The sequence below is a fragment of the Trachurus trachurus genome (genome assembly GCF_905171665.1).
Source record: "Trachurus trachurus genome assembly, chromosome: 9".
NCBI classification, from domain to species: domain Eukaryota; kingdom Metazoa; phylum Chordata; class Actinopteri; order Carangiformes; family Carangidae; genus Trachurus; species Trachurus trachurus.
The window spans coordinates 9805905-9821343 of NC_139895.1; the positions used below are offsets into that span (position 1 = coordinate 9805905).

At 44.3% G+C, this 15439-nt stretch overlaps 1 protein-coding gene across 1 annotated transcript in view; it reads left to right on the top strand.

Annotated features, from left to right (window-relative positions):
• Positions 1–15439, top strand: part of col27a1b (collagen, type XXVII, alpha 1b) — a gene marked incomplete at its 3' end in the record, with an annotated part of 76293 nt that overhangs the window by 6765 nt on the left and 54089 nt on the right. The window contains exons 3-5 of the mRNA XM_083979190.1: positions 380–1686; positions 6208–6261; positions 11691–11744. Of these exons, the coding sequence (XP_083835316.1) occupies positions 380–1686; positions 6208–6261; positions 11691–11744 (1415 nt within the window). The remainder of the gene's footprint in view (positions 1–379; positions 1687–6207; positions 6262–11690; positions 11745–15439) is intronic.

Genomic DNA, 15439 nt, shown 5'->3' on the forward strand with positions numbered 1-15439 from the left:
ATCAGTGGCGTTGAGTGGAAGTGGGAGGTTGTTAATAGATGTCTTACACGAATTAATATGGTATCTTGTTTTAAATTGCTCATTAAGTGCATACATAAAGTGAAATGTTTAATGCAATTGACCCTTTTCCTCTTTAATTTGAACATTTATATATGGTAATAGTTTTCCTTTTATGCCCCCTGTAAGGCTTTTTACCAGCGTGTTATATTAAAGCTTTTACTTTTAGACGATTAGGAAAGAATAAAGGCACCATATGTTCTATTATGCTATAGAAGCTTAAATCATTATGTTGTTAAAAAGCTGAAAGATGTTTAATGTCGACTGAGCCAAGAGTCACTGACTTTACTGTGTTTTTTTTTTTGTTATTTTTTTTACAAAGATGTGGATGTTCTGCAGCAGCTCGGGCTTTCTGGGCGAAGAGCGGGCGGGTCGTCCTCCTCCAGCGCTCGAACCCTCGTCCCCAATGGCGTCATCCCCTTCAAGTCCGGGATCATCCTCACCCCGAGGGCTCGTATCCAGGTGCCTCTGCGCAGCGTCGTCCCCGCCGACTACAGCTCCGCCAACCTCTCCCTGATCCTCAGTTTGTCTCTCCACCGCGTCAACAGCGCTTTCCTCTTCTCGGTCCTGTCCAAGAAGCGGAAAGTGCAGCTCGCCGTGCAGTTCGTCCCGGGGAAGGTCGTGGTCCACGTCGGCCAGAGGAGCTCCGTGAGCTTCGACTACGACGTCCACGATGGCCGCTGGCACAGCCTGGCCTTGGATATCCGAGGCAACCAGGTGTTCTTACACACCTCTTGTGGACAGAGAAGCGTACATACTGATTTGCGCTCCAAAAAAGTGGAGGCCCTGGATCCGGAGGGCTCTTTCCTGCTGGGCAAAATGAACCACAACTCTGCGCCGTTTGAAGGCGCCATCTGTCAGTTTGACATTTATCCCTCTGCCAAGGCAGCTCATAACTATTGTGATTACATAAAGAAACACTGCAGAGAAGCCGACACGTATCGGCCTGTGCTTCCACCCCTGCTACCTCTATTTTCCACAGACCCGAATATTACTGTCACTCACCTAACTCCGCTGTCAATAACGGAGCTCTCCAAAAACGGGCCGAGACCCGCTCTGGCCTTGGTTGAGGAAAACACCAGGACTACTATACTCGTTCCAACTGACCGCTTGCCGATGCAGATCAAAACATCTGCGCGTCAGACCGCGAGCCCTCCGAGAGCCGGGGCCGCGTCTGTCTCTCCACCGGTTCATCCAGGGTTGGAAAACCCGTTAAAATTTCCGACTCAAACCGTTACCACATCTCTGAGGATCAGCGTGACACCACCGAGCCCGACTTTACGTGCTGGAAAGACCACAAAGCAAGGAGATACTAATGCCCTGAACCCTTCTGGGAATACTAAGGATTTACCTGCTTCCACCACCGGGCCAAACCTCCAGACCGCAGCTGCTTCCACACCACAGGGGTCTCCTTCAAACGCCTACTACCTTCCCCAGAAAAAGCAGTCGAGCACAGTAGCTTCTAAGAAACCCGAGCCAAGAGTGACCAGTGTGCAGGATGTCGAACCCACCTCGCTTATTCCAGTCACTCCAGCTGCAACAGATGGCTTCCAAACATTTGACCTGGAACCGACCCACTTCTCGCTGCTGGCTGGACCACCTGGACTAAAGGGAGAACCAGGACCGCCGGTGAGTGTGTGAGCTCTAAACAAACACAAAACACACACACACACAAAAAAAAACTTGCCCTTGAAACCCACATATGAATACAAGCATGTTTATCAAACCCTTTGAGGAGTGCGTCTTATAGTGCTTGGGGTATTTGTTTATCTCATGATTTGTGTATAGTATAATGTTTTACTGTTTATTTTATGAATGAACGTCTTATGAATTAGAGCGGTTGGATTGCAACAGATGCATGTTTTTAATTCTTGGCTGCCAGTCTTCTGCGCTTTGGGCGAGTTTCCTAATATATCTTTGGATCACGATGATATACAAGGTTGACAGCTTGTTGTTTCAGCGTTGGTTGGCGTGTCTTTGATGATCGGAGCTGCCGCTGACGTGGACGCTGACGGCTGAGCGGATTTGCAAATCCCGCCCATCGAGCGCTGCACCTCTAAAGTGTTTGCTAATTAGTCAATAGAGGTGTTGCTGTGTCTGTTAATCAATGTTTTTTGTTTTTTTTAGTTGCTTACTTGCGTACTTCTGCTTTTGTTTTCCTGACTTGGTGTTTTGAAATTTTCTATTCTGCTCAAATTGGTGCTGATTGCAGTGTGATTTCCCTTTTTAGCAGCGGCGGTAGAAATAGTCAGGTTCATGCCAGTTGGTGTTTGTCTGAGTGCGGAGGCTGGCGGCGAGGTGTCAGATTCCTCAGAGACAGAGTGTGTGGCTGCTCAGAGAATGGATACTTTGACAGCAGGGTCATAGGTAAACAAGGAGGAAGCAGAATTAACTATTGAGAATAGCAATACACAAACACAAATATAAACGCTGTACCTCATCCCCCATTGTTGAGAATGATGTAGACTTCCTTGATTGGACAATAGCATGATGTTTGGGAACTTAAATAGAAACTTGTCTTTATACACATTTATTTAAAGGGATAGTGCAACATTTTGGCAAATTGACCCATTGCCATAATAATCCCTAGTCTTAGGAGTAGGTTTGTTACCTTTAATTGTCGGTGCAAGCTGTTTTTAGAACAGTGGAGCAGAGCTGCGAGCTGCTCAGAGCTACGCTACGGAGGCTCATGGGATTTCTTGGTTTCCCTCATCAAACTCATCAAATACACAATCCAACAACTCCAAAACGCTCTGGTGGACAAGTTGTGACCTGCACATTCACCACGCTATGAGATAATAACAGAATGTTACCAGACAAAGTTGTTTTAGAGGTAAATCCATGCAGGACAGCTGATACGCGTTCCCGTCGGGGGCAGTTTTTCAGCAAACAGTCTCTGCATTTGCCTCGAAAACAACTCTGTCTGGTAATGTTCTGTTATTATCTCTTAGCCTCTGTAGCGTAGCTCTGAGCAGCTCGCGGCTCTGCTCCGCCGTTCTAAAAATAGCTTGCACCAACAATTAAAGGTTACGAACCTACTGCTACTATATGACTATGGGATCTTGATATAGGGATGACCAGATTGATCTGTCGCCAATCATCATCTTCCCAGCTGATCCAGTGTGCTGTGCTGTAAAGTCCTGCCCTACAAAACAAAACATGTGCACCTGTGTGAGACTGATGTAAAAAACAACAGAGATATTACTCTGTTTAAAAAGAAAAACTCATGTAATCTACTATATACTGCAGCGGACGTCAGTGACAAAATGCTACAATTAAAAATCTACTGCTGACTTGGGCCTGTAGAGTTTCAGACTGACCTTTCTAAATTCAGAACAAAGCATTAGCAATGAACACAAAGTATTTTATCTTGACATTTACCCACCACTGTTGACTGTAGACTGTATACATTCACATTGACACAGATGGTTACCCACATTTTCCATTATTAAAGGGACATCTCTGTCTTGTATTAGGTCGTGTTTGACCAAAATGAATGTTTTAAGTAAAGCCTTCCTGCTCTGGCAGTGAGAGAGACCACAGCTCTTCAGGCCCCTGAAGCCGCTCCGACCATTACTGCGTTGGGGAAGTAACTGATACCAATCAATCTGTGATGTTTTGGAAAGGTTGCTTTCGTCACGACTTACATCACTGGCTAATATTGTAGTCTGAATGTATCGCTGAGTCAAGTGTAGGATGTAAAATTAGCTTCCCATATTGTCTTGTGAGTCATTTCATTATGACTTGAAGCACTTTGTTGAGTTTAATCTTCCTCTGCTGGGATTAGGGTTGACGTTATGGACCATTAAAGGAGGCATATGTTTCAACTGCTAACAATAACAGGATTGCCTTTAAAGGTAAATATGACAGACTACTGCAGTTGCAGAGTTGGATCTGATGCGGATGAACTTTTGTACTCTGACGCAAAGATAATAAAATAAGGACTCCCGCTGAGGTATATGGCTTAATAGAATACGTATTATGTATAATACTGACAATGACTAACAATATTATCGTAAAATTCACTATTTCAGTTGCTGTCAATCACTCATGGCTCATTTACTTCGCCTTTTAGTGCCACAGCAATCCTCAAACCTCATGTTCCCTCACAGCATAGCGAGATATAAACCAACTGGACCGTGTATGGATGTGTAATATGTGAAAAAGATAAGTGCAGGGACAGAATTTCTCTCTCAATGTGGACTTGTCTTTTCCTCATGCGGACACATGGGGGATGCAGTCATAAACAACAAAGACAAAAGGTTAAACGTTAATTCAACCTGTCAGAAATAATCCCCCCATTACAGTCCCATGGATGGTGCCACTTGGCCTGCTGCTGTGCCAAAATTTATCATTTATTAAGTTCAATATTTAATCTGACTAAAATCCGAAATGTCAGCAACCATAAATGAGACAAAAGGCTCACTGCAGCTCGTCAACACAGCAATAACAACCCTGTCTCTGTCCACTGAAATGCAGGAATGATTTTAATTTCTTACAGACACAGGGAGAGTTTGTATTAACATGGATCAAAACAAGACATTGTTCAAAAAAACTCTGAAACAGCCAATTTTGCACATCGAGCGGAGCAAAATCAGAAAACCAGCTGCCTTCTGCAGTTAAAGTGAATAAAGACCCAGGGTCACTATGTTTGTGGAGATGCGCAGTTGTGGATCCACTATAAACATCTCCTGATGATGTAATAGGAACTGATTGTGCCGCATCATTTTCAAAGAGCAGCAGCCAAAGTCTCAAACTCGGCCAATTGGCCAATGTTGTAACTTCATCACTTACTCACTCACTGCTGGCCCCATGGCTGCCCTGACCAATTACATGTGATTTGGTTGGTTGAATACCTGTGTTAATGCTGTACTGTGGAAATATCTAAACATGATGTGTATTATTCTTGTTGGTATTGTGAGTAGAAAAGTTGATGCATCCTTTTGTGCCCTTTTGAACTTTTGTATTCCTTTGGAGCAAGAGAGAGAGAGAGAGAGAGAGAGGGAGAAAGAGAGATGTTCCCAACCTTGCAGAAGCTCTACCTTGAAAGTTGCACACTGCTGGGATTTTATATTCTATACCTTGAATGTAAAGTACCTGAATCTCTAATATAATCCGTTTTCTGTTGTTGTGCAGGAAAAAACACAGAGAACGTGATAAAAATGTGAAGTGTTGGTCAAGTTTGCAATCTTAATGTTATTCCATTTGAGAAGTTACTCAAGACAAAATGACCTCCATACTGACTTGACGTTGGGGTTTTTAAGTCATGAATGGTTGTTGTCTATAAACTATATGAATTGTATAAAGATGTGAGATCCGGCTCTGGCAGGCGCCCACCCCTCCCCCAGCGGCTCAGACTGCTTATCATGTGTGGACAGGCTGACGGTTGCAGCCTAAAGAGTCCTGAGGTTTGCTGAAAGCCTGTTTGGCTTTTCAAAACACAGGCTCTAGCTGAAAGAAAGAGTTATAATATTGATCCTGTCCAAGTCAAGACAAAAAGTGCTCTATACATCTGACATTATTACAGTAGTCCAATTTCAGCTCGGAGCGCCCGGAGCTGTTTTTAGACCCCCCCCCCCCCCCCCCCCCTTTGACCGCTTTAAACTTCTGGAGCCATGGGAAAATAAGCAACAATCCCCAACATCTCGAGTAAAAACTCAGGTTCCTTCAGATTGACCCCTCATTAGATATGACCTTTAAGAGCTTTGCTAATCCATGTATGAAATCGTTTTAAAGCTAGCTGATGCCCATAATTAATGTGATTGGCCGTGGTTGGAATCGCCGCCGAGTCGACCTCCCTGCCAGTACAATGAGTCAGACTTACAGTCAGAGCACTGTAGTGGTTTTGCACTGAAATAATATTGGCTGCAGAAGGACAGGGCTGCTCTTGCCTCTCTAACAAGACACCCTCATGCCTGCCAGCATCTCGCTTGACAGAGGACTTCTTCGCAGAAAAAAAAAGTTCAAGATGCATTTACTGATTTAATATCCAGCTCAAGTGACTTTTATCTGATTTTTTTATTTCCTATTCTATTCAAAGACTGTTCAAGGCTTCTATGAAGTGACACAATAAAAAGGCAGCAACTTTTATTTCCTGCTTTGTATTTATAGGTCTCACTGACATCTTCTATCTATTCCCGTTTTTTTTAGGGCCTTCAAGGACTTCCAGGTTTACCAGGAAAGCCAGGGAAGAGAGGCCCACGGGTGAGTGTTGTGTCCCCCAACCAGCCACAAGTTTCACCATCTACCCTCCTACAGTTCTTGTTTTTTTTTTTATTCCCCTTTCTTAACTCCAACTCCAGACAATCTCCCATATGCACGATACTTCTTTCAGTATCTTAATGATGCCTTAATCACTGAGCCTGATCCTGAATTATGGTGCGATAACACCGTCAGAAGTGAACTGACATGGAAGATCTCCCAGCATTTTGATCAAGCACTACTCGGTGACATCTTTGGATTACAGAGCATTATTCAGCCAGACGTTAGTTTGCTTTGGCTCTGGCTTTGATCAAGCTGTGCTTCTCTGCTGCCAAAGTCCATTTGTAAAGCTGGAGAGCAAACAACCATAAGCCACAAATCTGTCGGCTGCCAATTTAAAATTAATTGAACGCATACAGCAGGTATTAGATGGACATGATGAAAAAACAAGGTAACTTATGAGAGCTTACGTATGTACAGTACGGACTTCCAGAACAAGTACTTTCTATCCCCGTTCATTAACAGCACCAGGTTTCCTTAAATTTAGGCATCCGTCCTAGGTTAACAGTGCTAAATGCTTCCAGTGTAATGGACTCGGAGCCTCCGGTGCCATGTCCCTCGTTCTGGGGGCGCGGCGTCAGTGCACGACTCAGTGAGCTCCTGGTGGAACCAAAAGAGTGAATACAGATGTTATTTTAAGCTCGTGTTTTCAGAAGACATTTAAGACGAAGGAAAATATTAGACGATGATTTGTCCCGAGTGACGGTTTTGTTATTTTGATTTCTTTTCTAAGGCCCCTATTACTGATGCCTGTGTTTGTCAAATAAATAGACTCCAAGTTAAAGTAGGGGGGAAAAAAAGGGATAGATGGCAATTTTGGTTGCTCTTTTGCAGAGCTGCTGCTGCTGCTACTGAAGTGTTCCTGCAGAGCACTTGTGCTACCAAGGGAGTGTGTGTGTGTGTGTGTGTGTGTGTGGGTGTGTGTGTGTGTGTGTGAGCTACCTGCGGCAGCCCGTGAGACTGCGCCCTGTGGTCGGGCCTCAGAGGGGTGGGCTGTGGGAACCCAATCTCTTTAAACAAGGAAGAAAGAAGGCTTTGTCCCCATCTTATTAAAGGCATTTAAGACCCTGTCTGGAGCTCAGCAGCTCCATCAAGTAGTGCACCAACCTCTATAGAGTTCATTCATCATCAAGCTCATGAGACTCCGACTGCAGGCCGCGCTGACTCAGAAAAAACCAAAGGCAAGCAGGTTCAGGTTCTCGACGATTGTTTTCTCGAACCATCAGAATTTTCCTGGATAGTTAATGTGATTAGAAAGAAATACCACACAGCCACACACACACACACACACACACACACACAGCAGAGAAGGACTGCAGCTCCTCTGTACTGTTGATGGCTGATGGTTGAACACACACACACACACAGACTGAACAGAACCACATCCAAATGAGTGAGACACCAGCCAGCGTTTGTTCTGTGAAGCTAAAAAGGCCTCAAGAAACTGAGGGCATGTATGATGGATTTATTCTCCTCTGGATTGTCTGATTCGCCGTGAGTAACTCTTCGTCTCTGGAGGGTCCTCCTTATCTCATTTCACGTCGGATGTAGAAGAAAAAGTCCCAGGGAGGTCGGATGTGAAACAAACTGCGGAGAATGTGTGGTCTCTCTTTTACAGCGGTTGGAATGACACAGCAGCATCAGGGCTTTTACGTCTCTCCTCAGTCAGACATGACACCTCGCTGTCAGACAGTCTTACCACCGCTGAACACCTGACGAGCTGCTACACCCCCCCCCCCCCCCCCCCCCCCCCACACACACACACGTGAGAGCGTCCACGTTCCCCGACACAGCCATAAGCCCCCGGCACAGCGCCGCAGTTCACGCGGCCCTGAAGGGCAGGGCTCGAGAGCGGATCAAAGAGGGCTTTGTGCGGAGAAAAAGGACCTGCCAGCGCGCATGGCAGTATGCGATGCCGGCTTTCTGTGAAAATTACATTTGCATAATTGCTGAAGTAATGGCTGACACTCTGTGACAAGACTTAGGAGACCCCGGCTCTGGTTCTGCTGCCGTTCGATCGGGGGCAGAAAACTGAGCAAATTTATGTATGTTGTAAAATTTAGATTCTTCTGAAATGAACTACACGTGTTGCGACAAATGAGTCGTCTCTCTGGGCTTTATTAGAGCTCTCTCTGTCATTATCAGTCACATAGACATTTTCCACTAGTGCCTGTACTTAAGATAATCGGCAGCACATTTGGGGAGTTGAGGTTAAATAACAGTGGGTTTGCACAAGATGCCAGCAACAGTCGGTCTGTTCACCACCGCTGAATTACTGCTGAGCACTGACAACAAATTATTTAGACCTTTGAATCCAAAGAATTTTCCATTGCTGCTTCTACATTATGGTTATTGTAACACAGCACCAGTCAAACAATACCTGGCAGATGTAAATATAGAAGTATGTGGTGGGTCTGTCCACTGCACAGCACCTCTGGTGTATGGAAGTGATGCATTTTATGTTTCCAGCTGCTGCTACAGTTGATTATTGTAAGTAGTAAACTGGTAGTACGTACATACTATTAAAGGGATAGTTCAACATGGTACAGGTAAATTAATACAAACATACATTTGCCTCGAAAACAACTCTGTCTCGTAACGTTCTGTTATTATCTCATAGCGTGGTGAATGTGCAGGTCACAACTTGTCCACCGGAGCGTTTTGGAGTTGTTGGATTATGTATTTGATGAGTTTGATGAGGGAAACCAAGAAATCCCATGAGCCTCCGTAGCGTAGCTCTGAGCAGCTCACGGCTCTGCTCCGCCGTTCTAAAAATAGCTTGCACCAACAACTGAAGGTAACTGCTATGGCTATAGGGATTATGACAATGGGCCAATTCGCCAAAATGTTGAACTATCTCTTTAAGCATTATTAAATACCTTATTCACCATTTATAAAGCATTCCTCTTACATTGATACTAATTAGTATTAGCTTATCAGTATGCATATTAATCCAGGGTTAAACATGTATAACTCTGCTTACAAATCACAGACTAATTGCTATCAATGTAGGCTTTAAAAATGGTGAATAAAGTATTTAATTATGCTTAACTAACGCCTAATTGTGTGTCGTTATCATTCAGTGATACCAGGGAATGCACAGAGTAAAAGAGTCATCGCCATTACGAAGAAAACCCAAACCAAAGGCCCATAACAGATCATTTTCTGCACTGAAACAATGAGTTAATGAACCAAAATCAGTTCATTACTCATTGGTTGCAGCTTCTCTAAAACAAACCTTTGAATCATTGTCTGTTCTTTCCATTGCATTGTCATTTGCATTTATCTTCCACCGTTTATTTGGCAGTTTATAGACTTGACATTTAATTATTTGATTGAAAACAAACAGATTAATCATTAAGAAAATTAGGGCCAGTTCCAACCTCAGTCTACTACACCATTTTTTCTCACTGTCACGATCTCAGAGAAGCACTTGCCACTTACTTTTCCACTAATATTTGTGCCAGCTACACTATAACGAGGAGTTAAAATATGTTTTAATGTACATTATATTGAATAATGGCTGCGCTACAGAGTCAGTGTTTCCTCCTCTCGTGCAGTCCACAGAAGGTGTCAGCGCGCCTGCTCCGGGTTAACAGCCTGTAAAAACAGTAGCGCGGCTCCACACACGCGTCATTCCTGTAAAAGTCATTGGCCCACATCGTAAACCTGGTCACGACTCTGGCATACAGGTGCCCCTCGCCTCATGGGCCGGCCTCAGGTGTGAGAGAGTGTATGTTTATATGTGTGTGTGTGTGTGTGTGTGTGTGTGTGTGTGCTGACTTTGGTTTAGGTTAGGTCTCATTATGTATGTTTGTTTATTTGCTGGTGGTTTGTAAATGGTTTCTTGTCAGGATAATTAAGCAAAGAGGATGTTTATCCCACTTTGCACCCACACGAAGATGGATGGACAAAGTGACTCATTCTCCGCCCCGGTAACTCCGCCTCCGCTGGGACAACACCCGCCCACCTCGTCATCATCATCATCGGCATCGGCATCGGCACCGCGGCTTCTCACCTTATGTACTTAGGAGGATACAATTTGTAATATTCTGTCTCTTACCTCCTTATTTCTCAATGCCTCTTCCTCCCTTTGCTCCCAACTGGAGAGGAGATAATGATTTCCATACGTTTTAATATTGAGTGAGTGAAGGAGGGAGTTGAAGAAGAAGAAGGAGGAGGAGGAGAAGGAGGAGGAGAAGGAGGAGGAAATCTGTAGATGAGCTTCTGTTAAGTGTCTCCATATGTCCAACAGCGAGCGCCCGCGAGGGGAGAGGTCTGGCCAGTTGGAGGGGAGGGGAGGGGGGGGGAAATGGGGCCGTTTGACTCGTCTCCTCAGCCTGATAATAGAGCACAGATAAATAACAGAGAGAGACAGACAGAGAGCGGCTGGATCACCCAACCGTACACTTACACCTCTTGGCCTCCTCCGGTTTGTTTGACTCAGAGTAATCCTATCCCTCACTTTCACCTCCAGCTCTCTCTCTCTCTCTCCCTTCACAACCCACGGAAAGTCTGAACAAGTCGAAAGAAAAAGGGACGGAGATACAGTAGCTTCCTGTTTCGAAGTCATCTCAACATGTTTCAGTGCTTTCAGTTTTTTTTTTTTTCTTTTTTTTTTTTTTGCTGGGAAAAGATTTTTCCATGCTCAGCATTTCAGCCTCGCTCCACACAAGTGCGCAGCTGAACGCAGTTGACTCTTGTGTTGGATGCCTCAGGAAGTTGTGGCTTTATTTTTCCAAACAATCCCTCCGCGCAGCTTGCTTGAATTTATCGTCCTCTCAACCAGAAAAAAATAGATTTTGTCTCTCTAATTCTCCGCTCCTGTACATCCTACCCCGCTCGGCCGGACTTGCGGGAAGATTCTCCGATTTGATAAAACATCCTGGCGCAGATACCTCCGCAAAATTACATCTGAGCATGTTATATATATACAGTATAACGTGGATAGCTAATTTGTGGCACAGAGCGACTCGGGGTGTGGGTGGGAGGTGGGGGGTGGGGGGATACGGTGTGATGGATGAGTGGCCTTCACTTTGTGGGACCCCAGAAAAAAAACAGTGGAAAAGTGTAAGGATGAGGAAAATCACATCCATATGTCATAACTTGGACAGGCAAGGCAGACAGGAGACACAGAGCACCTATACACAAACACAGAGGGACCTCGGGGCAGCGCTGACCTGTCCCGTAACACAGGCAGTGGAAAGAGGGAACAATATGTGCATACAGCTGTAAATACCTCACATATAGCACTAACCGCCCCCCCCCCCCCCTCCTGCAGCTGAGATGGAGGCCTGCTCAATGACCCTGATGATCACCTTTTACTCTCCACTCTTCCTTAATCACACGTGTGTGTCTGTGTCTGTTTTTAGGGTCCCACCGGCCCACACGGAAACCCTGGTCGTCCTGGACCTCCTGGAGTGAAGGTACAGCATCAACAGAGTGACATATATGGGAAATATAACTCTACTTTACACCAAATTATCATTTTATCATATGCTATTAAACAGGAAGGTCTTAAGTTTGTAAGTTAAAGAGGAACTATGCAGGATTTATATCTTAACTATGCTACATTTTTACCTTAAAGAAACAGCTTTAGACCTAGACAAATAACTAAGTCCAGTTGCTTTTGATTTAACCTCCTTTGAAAAACTAATTGTAATGGTTGAATAAATAAGGCTTAACTTGTTATGAGGGTGAATGGAGGCTCTCTACCTTCCACATGTGTGTCACTTAAGCCGTTTTCCCACTAAAATTAGCTGGTCGACGGGTTTTTTAAACGCGGGTCTGACGCGGGTATGACAGAAGTCCGCGGCACAACACGTCAGTTAAACAGGCTGTCCCTTCTTTTTTTGTTTTTCAATCGTTTTGGTCGGTGTTGTTTAATCTTTTGATCCCAGTCTCGAATAAAAGCAGAGCTTTGTTTTGGTACGTGATATGAGACGCGACCGGCGCGATGACGTGGCGTCACGTAACGCTCAGCTGAAAAACAACTTTGCAAGATTTGGGCTGCCAATACTAACGCCCCTGTAACCGTAATCACTTGTTTATGACAGATTAGTCTACACAAATATACAGGTCGTAACATCGTATATGATAGATAACGTTATCTACCGCTCTATTGATTGATTTCTCGCCGGCTTTGTTGTAAACAAATGCACATGGCTGGGAGGAGGGTTAGCAAAACAGCGGAAAAGACTCAGGACTTGCATAGTTCCTCTTTAAAGAGTTAAAGGAACACACCTTGATCCCAGATCGCGCAACAAAAACACTGTGATCCACTGTCCCTTTCCAACTGATTAACTTAACACTAGACATTAACTTTATTTAAGTAAGAAATTGCTCGTCATATTTTATGTTTTGGTTTTTGCCAATAAGCTTTGTGAAAACACCAAAACCAACAGGACAAACAGGTATCATCGTGTAGCCACAGCTTGATAGACTCCACCTGTCAACACCTGGCTGTTCATGCAGCTATTCAGGCAGCCAATCATGTGGCAGCAGTGAAATGCAGGAGATACAGGTCAGAAGCTTCAGGCAACGTTCACAAACGTCACGGATAAGAATGGAAAAACAAAACAAACAAACATGTGATTGCAGTGACATTTACTGTGGCAGGATTGTTGTTGCCAGACGGGGCCGGTCTGAGAGTTTGTCCAACTGTCGATCTCCTGGGAGTTTCGCACACGACGACGTTCTCCTCCGGAGTTCAGTCAGAGTAGTGAGAAAAACATCCAGCGAGCAGCTCAGCTCAGCTCAGGGGATGGAAACGGCTCGTTGATGAGAGAGGTCAGAGGAGAACGGCGGCAACTCGTATAACCGCTCTTTACTACGACGGTGAGCAGCGAAGCGTCTCAGAATGAAACAACACGTCCAACCATGATGTGGATTGGCTTCAGCAACAGGAGACGGGGGCCAAGAGCAGAAATCTGAGGCTGCAGCGGGCACACACACACTCATCCAAAACTGAACTGTTAACGATGGCTGAACTTCTGCTGAGGCGGCAGCGGGTTGGGTCAGGACCCATCCTACATTGGGTCAATAGTCCAGGCTGCTGGACTACTGGCAGTTTAATGGGCTGCACATGCTTTGGGCCCATTGATACCAACAAATCATGGCGTGAATGCCACAGCTTTTCTTAGAAATTGTTGCTTGGCAGCTTCTAGTTTCATAATATTATGAGGTTAAAGTCGTCTAAAACTGGTTTACTGAACATGTCCTCAATGAACTTTGTTGCCCTCTGAATCCAGTAGATATCCATTAGGATGTGGTTAAAACAGTAGATTGGCAGATTTGCACAAACCCCGGTCAACACCAACAGTGTTCAATATTTCAAATAAATCCAACAAAGACCATTCTGCTGCTATAACACAAGTATGACTTAATCTATGGGTAAAAATGGTCTTTAAAGAGGAACTAAGCAGGATTTCTCCCGTGGCTATGCTACATTTTTACCTTCATTAAAAAGCTCCGGAGTAATTGTGATAATTAACTACATGACTTGTGACTTGTTACGAGTGAGAACGGAGGCTCTCTGCCTTCACCTGGCGTCTCACGGCTGAAAACCAACCTTGCAACATCAGTGTAGTACCTGGCCACCGCCCGGTCTTTTGTTCATGACGGTCAAGACTACACAAACATACGCGCTGTAACATCGTATATGTAACGTTTTCCACCGCTCCATTCATTGATTTTTCGCCGGCTTCGCTGTAAACAGATGCACATGGGCGAGAGGAGCGTAACAGAAACAGCGGAAAAGCGAGCGGACTTGTGTTACAGAGTTTTGGTGTTGATTCCACTGTTACACTTGCATAGTTCCCCTTTAACAAATGGACTATTCACTTGTGTTTATAATTGCAGGATAGATGTACATATATGGGATATGGGATCATCGCTGTAAATCATAACCTCAGGGATACAAGTGGTTCTAACCAGGAACAAATGTTTAGATAACGTCAATAAAGAAAAAAAACAATAAAAACACTGGCAGAGCTTTTTATGGTTCATACACAGCGATCAGTTACACCATTACAACTGATGATGTTTCAATGTTGCAGCTGATTGTTGTAGACATAATACTCCGTCTCCAACCGAGGTGTAATGAGGTCATTTAAACAGCGAGAATGAAGTTATTTCTCGCTGTTTAACTTTGTCACTCAGCGTTTTGCGATTTAACTGGGGTTTTTGCATGTCTGAGGTCAGATCCTCTTATAGTGCGACTCCTCTAGGCTCTTACAAAGCCATTTGTTTCTGCTCAGGAGAGAACAGCAGTTTCATGTCTTTCTGACTCACTAATTTGCAAGTACTTGACATCAGTCTGTGTTCCAGCTGGTTTGAACTGTCAACAGAGAAGGTTGCTTAGCTCCATAAAATGTCAGTCTGATATTGCAGAGGAGGGCCGCATGTTAAAACTGCTGCTGGAATATAACGGGAAAATTGCTCATATTTGGGGGCCTGCACCTATTCCATTGAAATGCATTGGATTTCAGTATTTTCCGCAGCATTCAGGCATTTAAAGCATAATTGATACCATGCTCTGGCCTACTTTTAAGCCAAAGGGAAAAACCCATATCTCTTATATCGTACATATGTGTCAGCTGGAGGCTAACCAAACCTGGCCTGGCTCAGTTTGACTCATTTGCACACAAACCACAAACAGCAGACTGTCTGGTATGACACAGGGGAACTATGTTTTAAGCAAATGAAAACATGCAGTGCGTTAGCTGATTAATTTTTACTTTGGATGTGTCACTTCGTCTGGATTTAATGAAGAGAAATTGAGTCGAGCTCATGTTCAATCACCTACTACTGTAAGTAGCCTACCATTAGACTTGGAAATATAAAACGAATGAAGGCACAGAATAACCATGTAATCAGTGGAAAAGAGCAAGTGCTTATTAAAGTCTTGAGCTTTTCAGAAGAAATTACCTAATTTAACTCCGGTTTGAGCTTAAACTCTTCGGATAATCTAGTTTAGGTGAAAAGACACAGTGTTTCGTGTGTGTGTGTTGATCTTGGCTGGAGCTGAACTCCAGGCCCTGTTAAGAAATCATTCTGGAGAAAAATTCCCACGGACTGCTCAATGCCAAGTTGTATCTGACACGAACATGCAGGTTTAAAT